General features: G+C 40.0%; 1 protein-coding gene across 2 annotated transcripts in view; it reads left to right on the forward strand.

The window, feature by feature from the left end:
- Positions 1 to 17349, forward strand: part of CNTN1 (contactin 1) — a 296184-nt gene that overhangs the window by 270907 nt on the left and 7928 nt on the right. For both annotated transcript variants that reach the window (XM_073619929.1, XM_073619930.1), the window contains 3 exons: positions 8883 to 9066; positions 12050 to 12162; positions 12714 to 12873. In XM_073619929.1, coding sequence (XP_073476030.1) covers positions 8883 to 9066; positions 12050 to 12162; positions 12714 to 12873 — 457 coding nt within the window. The remainder of the gene's footprint in view (positions 1 to 8882; positions 9067 to 12049; positions 12163 to 12713; positions 12874 to 17349) is intronic.

Raw genomic sequence — 17349 nt, forward strand, 5'->3', positions numbered from 1 at the left:
CAGGAATACATTTAAAAAGTTGACTGCAGCTGTTGGAGGGACACAAGAGCAAAAAGGCGGCATGTAAGTGGTGACACAGGCATTCCCTTGACACATTTACTAAAGCACCAGGCTGAGCACTAATAACAGCGGCAGTTGCTGGACTATTTGCTCAAGCAGTGGGTGCATTTTCTTCTGGTAGTACCTCTGCATTTGTGCATCGGGCTATGGTCAAAAGGGGAGGTAGAAACCCAAAAAAGGGCTCAAAAGGGACACCCTCAAGCTCAAAAAAACCTCCCCTGAGAGATCTGAGGTGGCTGGTCAGAGTGAGCCATCAGGGCCGTCAAGTTTTGCAACTGTTTCCAACACTGCAGCCCCTGTCTATATTACTGAAGAGGGTTTTTTCCTCAGCCATGATAAGTTTGGAGGAAAGGTTAGCGGCTTTAATTGTATACCAGTGTGGGACAAAATGCAACAAGTCACCTTCCATCACCCAGGACCCTCAAACTGAGGAACTGGGGGCGGGAAAAGATGAAGAGGCCGATGACTCCTCTTCTGAGGGGTCAAATGCGGAAGGATCAGCTTCACAATCTGAAAGATTGATGGTGCAATCTCTTACTGAGTTTGGTCCGCTCCACTTTTATGCTACCCTTAACTGAGTCAGTTGATAAGCCCACATCTTGTTTGGGTTCGCTAAAGCCTCCTCAAGCTGTGCATGCCTTTCCTGTCCATTCTTTGCTGGAAAAGCTTATGTATTCTGAGTGGGATCACCCAGATAAGCATTTTTTTCCTTCTAAAAAGTTTTCAACACTTTATCCTATAGAGGAAAAATTCACTAAGAAGTAGGAGATACCAGCAATTGACGCTGCTATATCCTCTGTGAATAAAAGTTTGACTTTTCCGGTAGACAGTGCTCAAATGCTTAGGGATCCGATGGATAAGAAGTTAGAATTCCTATTAAAAACACTTTTTCTCTGGCAGGTTCAGTAACTCAGCCTGCGCTGGCAGCAATTGGTGTATGTCAATCCCTTAGAGACCAGTTTAAACAGGTGCTCAAGGTTATTCCTGATCAGCAGGCCCAGGATTTAGCCGAGCTACCAGCGGCGTTATGTTTTGCAATAGACGCCATGACAGATTCTATTCTTCAGGCCTCACGCTTGGGCTGGTGCATATGCGTATAATCTTATGGTTGAAAAATTGGTCAGCCGAAGCGCCATGCAAAAAGCTCCTGGCTAGTTTTCCTTTTCACAGTGAAACGGCTGTTGGGGATGATTTGGATAAATACATCCAAAAAATTTCTAGTGGAAACAGTACCCTTTTGCCAGTTAGGAATAGGAGTAAACGTATTTCATTTAAACAAGCTCCTTCTCTGGTTCCAAGGGCATCTGCCTCCAGGCAGTCACGACGGCCTCCACCATCAAGTTTAAGAGGTAATCCTCAGGGTCTACCCCAGGGACAAAATAAGTCCTGGGGGAGGAAACCTACTAAACAAAATACTAAAGCGCCCTTATGAAGGGACGCCTCCGCTCGCTCGAGTGGTGGGAAGACTTCTGCAGTTCTTAAGGATCTGGCAGGAAGAGTGTCAAGACAGATGGGTGACTTCCTCAGTAACTCTAGGATGCAAACTAAAGTTCCGAAAGTCCCCATCTCCTTGATTTCTCAGATCAAACATTCCCAAGGATCCAGAGAAAAAGAAGTCCCTCTTTCAAGCATTGGACCATCTTTTGTCTTAAAAAGTGATCTCAGTGGTCCCCATGGAAGAGCAGGGATTGGGGTTTTTCAAACCTTTTCACGGTAGCAAAACCAAATAGAGATGTCAGACCCATTCTAGATCTTAAAGATCTAAACCGGTTTCTGAATATCCACTCTTTTCGCATGGAGTCAATCCGATCAGTGGTCTCCATCCTACAAGGTGGAGAACTTCTGGCGTCAATCGACATCAAGGATGCATACCTCCATGTGCCTATTTTTTCTGCTCACCAGAAATAGCTACGTTTCGAGTTGGAAAATCTTCATTTTCAGTTTGTAGCTCTGCCTTTCGGTCTAGCTACTGCACCTCGAGTGTTTACAAAAGTCCTGGCCCCCTCCTCTAGCCAGATTAAGGGCCCAAGGTATAATGATTATAGCTTACCTAGACGATCTGCTCTTGATAGACCAGTCGGTAGCCCACTTTGACCAAAGTATGATCACCACAGTCAACTACCTGGAATACCTAGGTTGAATTCTCAACCTAGAGAAATCCTCCTTAAAACCATCAAGGGGTTTAGAATTCTTCGGTCTGATCAGCTACAGCCCAGAAAAGGGTATTCTCGCCCCAGGAGAAGATCAGTGCCATAAGGGAACTGATTCAGGTGGTCAAGGCAAAGAAGAATCCTTCTATTCAACTTTGCATGAGATTGTTGGGAAAGATGGTGGCTTAATTCGAGCCCTTTCCTTATGCTCAGTTTCATTCAAGGCTGCTGCAAAACAGTATCCTATTGGCTTGTGACAAGAAGGTCCAAGTTCTAGATTTCCCAATGTGTCTGTCTCCAAGGGTGCGCTGGAGCCCCAGTTGCTGGTGGTTAACCAAGAATCTGCAGAAGGGAAAATCCTTCCTTCCAGTTACCTGGAAGGTGGTAACAACAGATGCCAGCCTTTCAGGTTGGGGAGCAGTCCTGGGAGAGGCGACTGTCCAAAGGAAATGGTGCAGATCAGAAGTGACCTTGCCCATTAACATTCTAGAGATACGGGCAGCGCGCTTGGCCCTGAGGGCCTGGACGTTCAGGTTACGGAATTGTCCTGTCAGGATCCAATCCGACAATGCCACAACAGTGGCCTATATCAATCACCAAGCGGGCACGAGAAGTTGTGTGGCCCAGAGAGAGGTGAATCTTTTCCTAACTTGGGAAGAAAACAATGTACCTTGCCCATCGGCAGTCTTCATACTAGGAATAGAAAATTGGCAGGCGGACTACTTGAGTCGCCAGCAGTTGTTCCCGGGAGAATGGTCCCTTCACCCCGATATCTTCCTGACAATATGCCAAAGATGGGGGATCCCAGACGTAGATCTGTTTGCGTCCATGTTCAACAAAAAGATCGACAACTTTGTGTCAAGAACAGAGGATCCGCTAGCTTGCGGAACAGATGCCTTTGCTCCTATTCTGCTGCTTCCACGACTTCTTCGCAGGATCAAGCAGGTAGGGAAGATGGTGATTCTTGTGGCCCCGGCATGGCCCAGAAGATCTTGGTATGCAGAGATCATAATCATAAGAATGGTGGTAGGGGACCCATGGACCCTACCACCATGTTCAGACCTTCTCTCGCAAGGTCCGGTATTCCATCCTACCTTACAAGCGCTAAATTTAACGGTTTGGCTATTGAGACCCACATTCTGAAGAAGCGTGGGCTGTCAGGTTCAGTGGTTTCTACCTTGATTAATGCAAGGAAGCCGGCCTCCAAAATTATATATTATAGAGTCTGGAAGGCATATGTCTCCTGGTGTGAATCCAGGGGTTGGCACCCCAGGAAGTATGTCATATGTAGAATCCTTGACTTTCTGCAGATAGGGCTTATCGGTATTATTTCAATGACCACTTGCTTCGCATTCTTTGGTTAGTAGCTTTATTCAGGGGGTAACGCGGCTTAATCCTCCGGTTAGGTCACCCCTGAACCCTTGGGACTTGAATTTAGTTCTGTCGGCATTGCAGAAACGGCCTTTTGAGCCAATACGGCATATTCCCTTGGTCCTTTTGACAAGGAAACTAGTTTTTCTGGTAGCCATATCTTCTGCTAGAAGGGTATCAGAATTGGCTGCTCTTCTTATTTTTAATTATTCACAAGGATAAGGTAGCATTGCGTCCTCATCCTAACTTTCTACCTAAGGTAGTGTCAGGTTTTCATCTAAACCAGAATATTGTTCTACCTTCATTTTTTCCAGAATCCGGTTCTACAGAAGAGAAATCGTTACATTCTCTGGATGTGGTGAGAGCAGTCAAGTTTACTTGAAGGCGACTGCTCAGATTCAAAAAACAGATGTTTTGTTTGTGTTGCCTGAGGGTCCTAAAAATCAGCATTAAAATCTACTATTTCTAAAATAATTTCTCAAGTAATTGCTCAAGCTTATGGTTTGAAGAGGAAGATTCCACCCTCTCAAATCAAAGCGCACTCCACTAAGGCTGTTAGTGCTTTGTGGGCAGTGCATCACCAGGCTTTCATGGCCCAAATCTGCAAGGCCGCAACTTGGTCTTCAGTCCATACATTTACCAGATTCTATCAGGTGGATGTAAAAAGGCATGAGGATATCGCCTTTGGGCGTAGTATGCTGCAGGCAGCAGTATAAGTCCTGTAGTCTCATGGTGCCCTACTTTTGTTGTGTCTCCCCCCCCCACAGTTGGCATTGCTCTGGGACATCCCACATAGTAACTACTATGGCTCTGTGTCCCGTGATGTATGATAAAGAAAATAGGATTTTTATAACAGCTTACCTGTAAAATCCTTTTCTTGGAGTACATCACGGGACACAGAGGTTCCTCCCCTCTTCTAATACACGTATATTGCTTTGCTACAAAAACTGAGGTACTCTCAGTAGTGGGAGGGGTTATATAGGGAGTGGACTTCTTGTCTTAGGGTGTGGCAGTGTCCATCACCTGATGGTGGCCTATAACCCACATAGTAACTACTATGGCTCTGTGTCCCGTGATGTACTCCAAGAAAAGGATTTTACAGGTAAGCTGTTATAAAAGTCCAATTTTATCAATTAACAAAATGGAAAGTAAATGAACAGAAGAGAAATGCAAATCAATATTTGGTGTGGTCAACCTTTGCCTTCAAAACACCATCAATTCTTCTACACTTGCACTCACTTTTTGAAAGCACTCGGCAGGTAGGTTGTTCCAAACATCTTGGATGACTAACCACAGATCTTCTTTGGATGTAGGCTGCCTTAAATCCTTCAATCTCTTCATGTAATTCCAAACAGACCCAGTGATGTTGAGATCAGGGCCCTGTGGGGGCCAAACATCACTTCCAGGACTCATTGTTTTTCTTTGCACTGAAGATAGTTCTTAATCGCATTGGCTGTATGTTTAAGGCCATTGTCCTGCTGCAGAATAAATGTGGAGCTAATTACACACCTCCCTGAAGGTATGGCATGATGGATAAGTATATGCCTGTATTTCTCAGCATTGGGGACACCATTGATCCTAACCAAATCTCTATCTCTAGTTGCAGAAATGCAGCCCCAAACTTGCAAGAAACTTCCACCATGCTTCACTGTTTCCTGCAGACACATTATTGTTCCACTCTCCAGCCCTTCAGTGAACAAACTACCTCCTGCTACAGCCAAATATTTCAAATTTTGACTCATCAGTCCAGAGCACCTGCTGCCATTTTTCTGCACACAAGTTCCTATGTTTTTGTGCATTGAGTCACTTAGCCACGTCAGAGATATAACTTTTTGACTGCAGTTCTTCCATGAAGACCACTTCTGGCCAGACTTATCCAGACAATAGATGGGTGTACCTTGGCCCCACTAGTATCCACCAGTTCTGTGCTGATGGCACTTCTGGACATCTTCCGATGTCGAAGGGAAGTAAGCATGATGTGTGTTTCATCTGCTGCATTAGGTTTCCTTGGCCAACCATTGCATCTATGGTCCTCATCATTGTCTGCTTCTTTGTGCTTCTTCAAAGAAGCTTGAACAGCACATTTTTAAACCCCAGTCTGCTTTGAAATTATTGCTTGGGAGAGATCTTGCTGATGCAGTATAACTACCTCGTATCTTGTTGCTGTGGTCAGTCTTGCCATGGTGACATGAAATTGCCTTCCACAACCCCACCTTAGCAGCAGAGTTTAGCTGTTCCTCACCCAGTTTTAAGCCTTCTACACGGCTGTTTCTGTTTCAGTTAATGACTGTTTCAACCTACAATTGAAATCATTAGCATCTGCTTGGTAAAATAGATCAATCATACATCTGACCCTAATTCTACAAAATCCCTGACCTTGTGCAAGTGCACAAAGTGTGCAAGTGTAAGAATTGATGCTGATTTGAAGCCAGAGGGTAGTCGTACCTAATATTCATTTGATTTAGATTTTCTATTTGCTCACTTTGCATTTTGTAAATTTGATAGAAATAAACAATTAAAAAAAAAAAGAAATACACACACACACAAATATATATAAACTTTTTCAATCTTATTTTATGTTTTACTACATTTGTCATGCCATGAAAACTTGAGAACACATGGGACTAGCTACAATTTTAGAAAGTTTGTCAGGTTGTGTCTGGCTATGTGGCTTTGATATATCTGATTGCTGAGCCAGAACAAACATGCACAACACTACAGGGTGGTTACAACTATCAAGATTTGTCAGAAATACATAGCTCTTTCTAAATATAGAATAGTGGGTGATTATATTACATATATATGTTGACCAGGTGAGAAAAATTAGCTGCACAGCAACATCTATCCAACAGGTTTATTGAAAGACTGCCACCAGGACTAAAACAACGGACCAAGGGGTGACGACGTTTCACAAATACATTGTGCTTTTTCAAAAGGGGTTTGGAAGAAGCACAATGTATGTGTGAAATGTCATCACCCCTTGGTCCGTTGTTTTAGTCCTGGTGGCAATCTTTCAATAAACCTGTTGGACGGATGTTGGTGTGCAGGTAATTTTTCTCACTTGGTCTACATGTTCATGGTTGCGAGCCAGAGATAGCACCCAGCCATTCCTTTTTGGTGGATTATATTACTTAAAAAATAAATAAAGTGCGCTAATTATATGAAAATACACACATAGATGTGAATACATGTGGGTGGTAGTAAAAACCCCAATCTACTGAGAGCAAGTAAATGACTCCATGAGTGGTAGAAATATATAAGTGCAAAACATAAAAACTCAAAGAAGAAACAAAAAATGTGTACATGTGAAGTACAATGATATTAATAGCGTGAAAATCTGAAAATCAAACAAACTCAGTCCATGGGTTCAAACATAAAAAGTTCATCAGTGAAAAAAAGCTTCCATCCACTATACAGCTCAGCAGCAACTAATCCCCCTATGAGTGGATTGACAAAGGAGAGAGATGTGCAGGATGGTGCAAATCCACTGACGGTGACTCCAATAAGTGAGAAAGTGATTGTTGTCCTGACAGCTGCTGGGGAGATCTTCTCATTACACGGTCCCTGCAGAGGGCAAAAATCTGCATGCCTGATAGACCCTGCCAAGGAGGGGGTCCAACACGGAGGGTAAGAGTCCACCTTTATCACTTTCTCACTTATTGGAGTCACCGCCAGTGGATTTGCACCATCCTGCACATCTCTCTCCTTTGTCAATCCACTCATAGGGGGATTAGTTGCTGCTGAGCTGTATAGTGGATGGAAGCTTTTTTTCACTGATGAACTTTTTATGTTTGAACCCATGGACTGAGTTTATTTGATTTTCAGATTTTCACGCTATTAATATCATTGTACTTCACATGTACACATTTTTTGTTTCTTCTTTGAGTTTTTATGTTTTGCACTTATATATTTTTACCACTCATGGAGTCATTTACTTGCTCTCAGTAGATTGGGGTTTTTACTACCACCCACATGTATTCACATCTATGTGTGTATTTTCATATAATTAGCGCACTTTATTTATTTTTTATTTTTCATGGTATACACAGATATTGGTGTATTTTGTGTGCAGCTTTTACCTTTGACCTTTTTTGCTCTGCAGCGCAGTTTTTCTTTTTATTTTTGAACCGGATTATATTACTTACCTGGAGTAGCGATCTGTCTCATTTCTCTTGTTTACATATATAAGTTACCGCTGTTGCGAAAAATGTGATGTTCTTTAAAGGATAAGTTCACCTTTTTTTGAAAAAAATAAATGCATTTTTTTGCAGGTATAAAAATGTGAATTATTTTTTATGCAGGTGCCATGCAGGACTCCTGGCAGACCTCGTACAGGCAGGCAGTTACACACTGACAAGAAGAGACAATTAACTATCTAGAGAGTTTAACAGCACCCTGGTATTCCATTGAGAACTACAAACTGACAGTTGCAAAGGCTGTTGATACTTGTAGTTTTCCATTCACAGATCTTTGTGAATGAATGATGCAGCCGGGCACCTTTTTTTAAAATAGTGACAGCAAGCAGGGGGGAAAAGATCCCTGCTTGCTATCACTAGATGCAGGAATGGGAACATGTTCCAAAAGGTGAACTTATCCTTTAAACTGCATTAAGCCCCTGTTCACATTGGCGCAATTTGAAATGTGATTTGACATGTCAAATCGCATGCTAAATCCCAGCCTATTGCCTGCAGCGGCACTGTCCCAATCGATGTGAAGCCAACTTTGCGGCACCACCCTGATTTCCAAAAGTAGTTTCTGCACTACTTTTGGCGACTTCGGGGGGCAATTTCAATAGACATCTGTGCATGAACCCGCAAAGATGTCTTTCAAATCTCCCCGAACTTGCACTGAAATGCGGGTTTGAAATTGCGTTCAGCTGAACTCGCACAATTTTAAACCTACCTTCAGTGTGAATGAGGGCTTAATCTGTTTTTCTATCTGTATAGATGCTTCTCAATGTACTGTGGGTTAGTTAAAGAGAGAGCATAGTGAATGCTGACTGCTTTGAGCCTTTGTTTGAAACTCTGGACTGAACCATTTGTAAGGGATAAGTCATTGCCATGAATCGCTCTTCTTACTACTTCATTTGCGTGTAAATTTCTGCCTAAGTTATTGTAAACAGGCTTAATTTCAAAGGAACAACCAATGTCAAAAGGAGCCTAAATCTCAAAAGAAAATTGCTAAACATTAATATTCAATATTTAATACATGCTTCACTAAAAAAACATTTTTAATTATTTTATTTTTATTTCTGACCATAATAAATCAAGAAATAATCTACAAAACCACTTCCCTTTAAAGGTCCGGTACTGGCGCATTCAAGACAAAGAAGCAGCAGCCCACAGACTACAAATTGAAACCTTAGAAACCATCAAACTGGAAGGATTAATGCCCAATACACACTATAAACTAGATGTTTGTGCATTCAACAGTGCAGGAGATGGGCCTAAAAGTCATACTACAGAATTTGAGACTAAGAAAGCACGTAAGTACACATTTTCAAACTGCGTTCCTTGTTGATTAATTTGAAGTTAATCTCTGTTCACATTAAAAAACAAACCTTAGATAGGTATGTAAAGAAATAATACATGCATGTATGTTGACATACCTTGTAGACCTTCCCATGAGCCCCAAAATGAATGAAGCACTATTAAACAAATTGTGCCTTCAGTTTCTACATTTGTTTTTGACCTATTCACATACCTCACTATCATACCATCACTATGATTAACTAATAAAAGTAGGAGTGAGTGGATGGAGCAAGAACAGCTTTAGGAACAGAAGTCACCATTTGCATATTTCTCTCCAAGATTTAAAGGGTCTAGGTGCCTGCTTCATGTATCAGCCTAAGATTTAGACATTGTAAAGTAAAACTCAGGTTTATTTTAAGGGAAGCAACATGTGGGTAAAGTAATCCCACATGAGGAACTAAAAAGAGCAATTTATATCATCTACAACTTTATTATGTTTATGAATTGTGAAACCCATTAGGAAAGAAAGTTTTGTTATGATATATGTTTAGTAAAACAAAGCACTGAAATACTGGAGACAATAAACTGCTGAAGCTTCTTATTCAGTGCCTTGAGAAAGTATTCATACCCTTGACATTTTCCACAATTTGTCATGTTACAACTAAAAATGTAAATGTATTTTATTGGGATTTTATGTGACAGACCAACACAAAGTAGCACATAATTGTGAAGTGGAAGGAAAATTATAATTGGCTTTCCAATTGTTTACAAATAAATATGTGAAAAGTGTGGCGTGCATTTGTATTCACCCCCCCAGTCAATACTTTGTAGAACCAGAGTATAAAATAATTATTCTCGCTCCATCATGTACAGAAAGACGGAGCGAGTGGAAAAGCTGCTTGCACCGAATAGGGTCCAACCAAATCCAAGTGATCAGTGAAAAACAATAGAAGGTGTGGTGCTGCGCTAATCCAGCAACAAAGTCATGTTGCTAAAGGTAGCAGTATAAATAAGTATTGAAATCAAAAACAATCCCAAAGGGGATAAAAAACATACCACTAGTATTGACTATAACGAGAAATGTTATGTGCCATCATTCTATGTAGTAATAAAGTGCAAAGTGCAATACAGATGCTTAAATAACACTTAACAGGTGTAATTAATAAAATATGAACTACTCTACTATATTGCACAATATTTTTAGTTCATATTTTATTAATTACACCTGTTAAGTGTTATTTATGCATCTGTATTGCACTTTGCACTTTATTACTACATAGAATGATGGCACATAACATTTCTCATTATAGTCAATACCAGTGGTATGTTTTTTATCCCCTTTGAGATTGTTTTTGATTTCAATACTTATTTATCTGCTGCCTTTAGCAACATTACTTTGTTGCTGGATTAGCGCAGCACCACACCTTCTATTGTTTTTCACTTTGTAGAACCACCTTTCTCTGCAATTACAACTGCAAGTTTTTTGGGGTATTTCTCTCCCAGCTTTGCACATCTAGAATGACATTTTTGCCCATTCTTCTTTGCAAAATAACTCAAGCTCTGTCAAATTGGATGGAGAGCGTTGGTGAACAGCAATTTTCAAGTCTTGCCACAGATTCTCACTTGGATTTAGGTCTTGACATTGACTGGGCCATTCTAACACATGAATATGCTTTTGATCCATTTGTAGCTCTGGCTGTATGTTTATGGTTGTTGAGCTGCTGGAAGGTGAACCTCTGCAAGTCTAAAGTTGCTTGCAGACTCAACAGGTTTTCTTCTAAAATTGCCCTGTATTTTTCTACATCCATCTTCCCATCAACTCTGACCAGCTTCCCTGTCCCTGCTGAAGAAAAGCATCCCCACAGCAAGATGCTGCCACCACCATGTTTTATGGTGGGGATGGTGTGTTTAGGGTGATGTACAGTGTTAGTTTTCCGCCACACGTAGCATTTTGCTTTTAGGCCAAAAAGTTAAATTTTGGTCTCATCTGACCAGAGCACCTTCTTCCACATGTTTGCTGTGTCTCCCACATGGCTTCTCACAAACTACAAATAGGACTTCTTATGGCTTTCTTCTTACTACTCTTCCATAAAAGCTAAATTTGTGGAGTGCTGGACTAATAGTTGTCCTGTGGACAGATTCTCCCACCTGAGCTTTAGATCTCTGCAGCTCCTCCAGAGTTACCATGGGTCTCTTGGCTGCTTCTCTTATTCATACTCTCCTTGCCTGGCCAGTCAGTTTAGGTGGACGACCAAGTCTTGGTAGGTTTGCAGTTGTGCCATACTCTTTCCATTTTCGGATGATGGATTGAACAGTGCTCTGTGAGATGTTCAAAGCTTAGAATGTTTTTTTACAACCTAACCCTGCTTTAAACTTAGTAGTAAATGGGGCTGAATACAAATGCACACCACACTTTTCAGATATTTATTTGTAAAAAAATTTGAAAACCATTTATCAGTTTTCTTCCACTTCACAATTATGTGCCACTTTGTGTTGGTCTTTCATATTAAATTCCAATAAAATATATTTACATTTTGGTTGTAACATGACAAAAAGGGGTATTAATACTTTTTCAAGGCACTGTAAATTGGCAGAGTGTGATTTACGGGCATTTGTAGTCGTTTTTATTTTAGCATTTTTGTGAGCATATACAAGCATTTTAGAACCATATTCCTAGCATATTACAAGTGTTTTACATTTGTATTCTATCTTCAGACATTTTTGATTTAAACATTGTTTGAAAACACATGGGACAAGAGTCCAGTTCGTATAGGCTCAAAAATGCCTTAAATATGCAGAAACGCTACAGGCATTTGTTCATATGTGAACAGTAAAACATGGGATTTTGCATATTGAGTTTGTTGGATCCTCAAGATTTGAGCTACAAAACGCTCAGGTGTGAATGGGACTTTAGATGTAAATGGGTAGTTTAGGATATTTTGCATATATTATTGCAATGTGAAGAATTATATATAGCTTTTGCTTTGTTTTCTTTAGCTCCTAGTCAGATACCTCGAATCATTAGTGCTGTGAAATCTGGATCTCAATATATTATCACTTGGGAACATGTGACACCATTATCCAATGAATCTGCTGTTAACGGATATAAAGTAAGTTAACCACGTTTATAGGTAACTGTTAGTGCTGAAAAGAATGGTTTTGGTGCCAATAGTTTCAGCACCTGAAAGGTTAGTGTTGGTTTTCAGGCGTTCATTTCATGTTAGGGCTTGAGGTGGGATTAAAGTTAAGAATTTAGAGTGCTAAGCCTTGAGTAGTTATGTTTTATATTCAGGTCAATTATTTAAAGTTTTAGGTTAAGTATATATATATATAAATATATATATATATATATATATATATATATATATATATATATATATATATATATGAGAAAGGGTTAACTGATAGCTAGTGGTTAAATATTAAGAGATCATTTTAGGGGTTAAGATTAGTGTAGGGGTTTGGGTAAGGGTAGGATCAAGAGTTAGGTTAAAGTTAGGGCTCAAGGACATGCAAGTAAACACTAAATATTACATAACACCAAAAACCCTGGTGCTGAGGGCTACCAGAACTGAACGTAAAAAAAAAAAAAAAAAAACACAGGACAAGATAGATCTTCTATTTATTTATATATGTTCCTTAAATATTTCCCTTTCCCAAGGTTTTGTACAGGCCAAATGGACAAAATGATGGTAAGCTGTATTCAACCGGGCATCATTCAGTAGAGCTACCAGTTCTAAAGGAAGGAGACTATGTTGTGGAAGTTCGGGCCCACAGTGAAGGAGGAGATGGTGCTGTGGCTTCCATCAAACTTTCTACTAGTAAGATTTTCTTTTCCTCAAATAAATAATGCTTTACAAAGCTCACAATATACAGCAGGACAAATGTGAACATATGCACCATATGTTTAGAATAAAGCTTAAAGCTCAGTTTTTCTATAACATTTTTGCTGTCATCATAGTTGGGGAAATGTAGTTGCAAACTAAAGCTGATGTCAAAGTGCTAGCTTACATTTTATTGATAATTTTATAATGTTAAAGGCATTTGTTTGGAATAAAAGTGTTTGAAAAACAGCCCAACAGAACATACTTAGGCTGATTTACAAAAATTCACTTCAATTTTACGATTGTGTAAAAATAAAATTCCTGTTTAATTATTTTATATGTACACAATTAGATAATTTAAGTGATTATGCAGACAATTTCATTGTGAAGGTTGTTGAGTCATTTAGTAAAAAACACAGTGTGATTTGAAACTTAATTTAAAGCAACAATAAAATCTGAACACTGCCCCATACAGTGTAATTCTAAACTTCAGATGGTGGGGTTGATTTACTAAAGGAGTAGAGCAAAATATTCACTTAAGTTAGTGAATTAAGTAAACCTAAGTGAAAATTCACTTTGTAAAGAATATCCTAGAAAGAAAAAACTTTAGCTCAGCTTCACCTCATTATTAAATGAACATTAATTTTGCAAAGTGAAACTATTTTCCCTTACATTTAATTGGTCACTTTTATTCACTGCATTGTTCCTTGGGAGCAAAACAACTTTAAAGGTCTTCAGTCCAAGCTCTTCTTTTTGCACACATGCATGGCATTATCTTTTTTCATATGAAAAAACTAACTCATGCTGGTGGGATATACTCTATATATGGGATAGAAGATGGCTCACACAGTGCACCACATCCCCAATATTCAAATAGAAATTTTACAAGTAGAATGGAATTTTTTAGCTGCACCAATATTAACACACTTAAAGTTTACAAAATAATTTATTTTCATTAAAATATTTGATAAAATCCATACACATGATATGGTTTTCTCTCCCATCAATTAATCCATTCAAATTGAGTGCAGTTACAAACATTTTTCGGTCAACCTGATAATCACGGTATGCTATCATACAACAGTGTTTGATTCAGTTGATACTCGATCAAGCCACAGATGTTACATTCTCTACATGTTTCACCATAAACATAGCTTCTTTAGGAGTTGTCTGTACACAGTTACTGTATTTTGCTACAACTCCTGTAGAAGCCGTGTTTATGGTGAAACATGTAGAGAATGTAACATCTGTATAAATTGTATCAAATACTGTTTTATGATACCATACCATGATTATCGGGTTCACCGAACAATATTCGGTGCATCCGGAAAGTATTCACAGCGCTTCACGTTTTTGTTATGTAGCCTTATTCCAAAATGGGTTAAATTTATTATTGTCCTCAAAATTCTACAAACAACATCCCATATTGACAATGAGAAAGAAATCTTTGCAAATTTATTAAAAATAAAAAACAAAAAAAATCACATGCACATACAGTAAGTATTCACAGCCTTTGCTTAATGATTTGTTGAAGCACCTTTGGCACGAATTTCAGCCTCAAGTCTTTTTGAGTATGATGCTGCAAGCTTGACACACCTATTTTTGGGCAGTTTCTCCCATTCTTCTTTGCAGGACCACTAAAGCTCCATCAGGTTGGATGGGGAGTGTCGGTGCACAGCAATTTTTTGGTATCTCCAGAGATGTTCAATAGGGTTCAAGTCTGGGCTCTCACTGGGCAACTAAAAGATATTCACAGAGTTGTCCCGTAGCCACTCCTTTGTTATGCTGGCTGTGTGCTTGGGGTCGTTGTCCTGTTGGAAGATTAACCTTCGCCCCAGCCTGAGGTCCAGAATGCTCTGGAGCAGGTTTTCATCTAGGATGTCTCTGTACATTGCTGCATTAATCTTTCCCTTGATCCTGACTAGTCTCCCAGTTCCTGCCACTGAAAAACACCCCCACAGCATGATGCTGCCACCACCATGCTTCACTGTAGGGATGGTATTGGCCAGGTGATGAGCGGTGCCTGGTTTCCTCCAGACATGACGCTTACCATTCAGGCCAAATAATTCAATATTTGTTTCATCAAACCAGAGAATTTTGTTTCTCATGGTCTGAGAGTCCTTCAGGGGCCTTTTGGCATACTCCAGGTGGGCTGTCATGTGCCTTTTACTGAGGAGTGGCTTCTGTCTGGCCACTCTACCATACAGGCCTGATTGGTGGAGTGCTACAGAGATGGTTGTTCTTCTGGAAGGCTCTCCACTCTCCATAGAGAAACACTGAAGCTCTGTCAGAGTGACTATTGGGTTCTTGGTCACCTCCCTGAATAAGGCCCTTCTCCCCCGATCTCTCAGTTTGGATGGGCTGCCCACTCTAGGAACTGTCCTGGTGGTTCCAAACTTCTTCCATTTATGGATAATGGAGGCCACATTGGAACCTTCAATGCTGCAGAAATGTTTCTGTTCCCTTCCCCGGATCTGTGCCTCGATACAATCCTGTCTCGGAGGTCTACAGAAAATTCCTTGGACTTCATTGCTTTGTTTGTGCTCTGACATACACTGTTAACCGTGGGACCTTATATAGACAGGTGTGTGCTTTTCCAAATCATGTCCAATCAACTGAATTTACCACAGGTGGACTCCAATCAAGTTGTAGAACATTTCAAGGATGATCAGTGGAAACAGGATGCACCTGAGCTCAATTTTGAGTGTCAGGGCAAAGGCTTTCAATACTTATGTACATGTGATTTTTTTCGTTTTTTAATTTTAATAAATTTGCAAACTTCTTTCACGTTGTCATTATAGGGCATTGTTTGTAGAATCTTAAGAAAATAATAAATTTAATCCGTTTTAGAATAAGGCTGTAACATAAAAAAAATTGGAAAAAAGTGGAGTGCTGTGAATACTTTCCGGATGCACCGTATGTAACTGAACACAAGTTGAATGGATCAATTAACCACTTGAGCCCCGGACCATTATGCTGCCTAAGGACCAGAGGTCTTTTTCCAATTTGGCACTGCGTCGCTTTAACTGCTAATTGCGCGGTCATGCAATGCTGTACCCAAATGAAATTTGCGTCCTTTTCTTCCCACAAATAGAGCTTTCTTTTGATGGTATTTGATCACCTCTGCAGTTTTTATTTTTTGCGCTATAAACGGAAAAATAACGAAAATTTTGAAAAAAAATGATATTTTCTACTTTTTGTTATAAAAAAAATCCAATAAACTAAATTTTAGTCATACATTTAGGCCAAAATGTATTCGGCCACATGTCTTTGGTAAAAAAAAGTCAATAAGCGTATATTTATTGGTTTGCGCAAAAGTTATAGCGTCTACAAACTAGGGTACATTTTCTGTAATTTACACAGCTTTTAGTTTATGACTGCCTATGTAATTTCTTGAGGTGCTAAAATGGCAGGGCAGTACAAAACCCCCCCAAATGACCCCATTTTGGAAAGTAGACACCCCAAGGAAATTGCTGAGAGGCATGTTGAACCCATTGAATATTTATTTTTTTTGTCCCAAGTGATTGAATAATGACAAAAAAAAAAAAATATTTACAAAAAGTTGTCACTAAATGATATATTGCTCACACAGGCCATGGGCCTATGTGGAATTGCACCCCAAAATACATTCAGATGCTTCTCCTGAGTATGGGGATACCACATGTGTGGGACTTTTTGGGAGCTTAGCCGCGTACGGGGCCCCGAAAACCAAGCACCGCCTTCAGGATTTCTAAGGGTGTAAATTTTTGATTTCACTCTTCACTGCCTATCACAGTTTCGGAGGCCATGGAATGCCCAGGTGGCACAAACCCCCCCCAAATGACCCCATTTTGGAAAGTAGACACCCCAAGCTATTTGCTGAGAGGCATATTGAATCCATGGAATATTTTATATTTTGACACAAGTTGCGGGAAAGTGACACTTTTTTTTTTTTTTTTGCACAAAGTTGTCACTAAATGATATATTGCTCACACAGGCCATGGGCATATGTGGAATTGTACCCCAAAATACATTTAGCTGCTTCTCCTGAGTATGGGGATACCACATGTGTGGGACTTTTTGGGAGCCTAGCCGCGTACGGGGCACCGAAATCCAATCACCGCCATCAGGATTTCTAAGGGTGAAAATTTTTGATTTCACTCTTCACTGCCTATCACAGTTTCGGAGGCCATGGAATGCCCAGGTGGCACAAAACCCCCCCAAATGACCCCATTTTGGAAAGTAGACACCCCAAGCTATTTGCTGAGAGGCATGGTGAGTATTTTGCAGCTCTCATTTGTTTTTGAAAATGAAGAAAGACAAGAAAAAACATTTTTTTTTTTCTTTTTTCAATTTTCAAAACTTTGTGACAAAAAGTGAGGTCTGCAAAATACTCACTATACCTCTCAGCAAATAGCTTGGGGTGTCTACTTTCCAAAATGGGGTCATTTGGGGGGGTTTTGTGCCACCTTGGCTTTCCATGGCCTCCGAAAC

This window comes from Aquarana catesbeiana, linkage group LG03 (genome assembly GCF_042186555.1).
Source record: "Aquarana catesbeiana isolate 2022-GZ linkage group LG03, ASM4218655v1, whole genome shotgun sequence".
Lineage (NCBI taxonomy): Eukaryota > Metazoa > Chordata > Amphibia > Anura > Ranidae > Aquarana > Aquarana catesbeiana.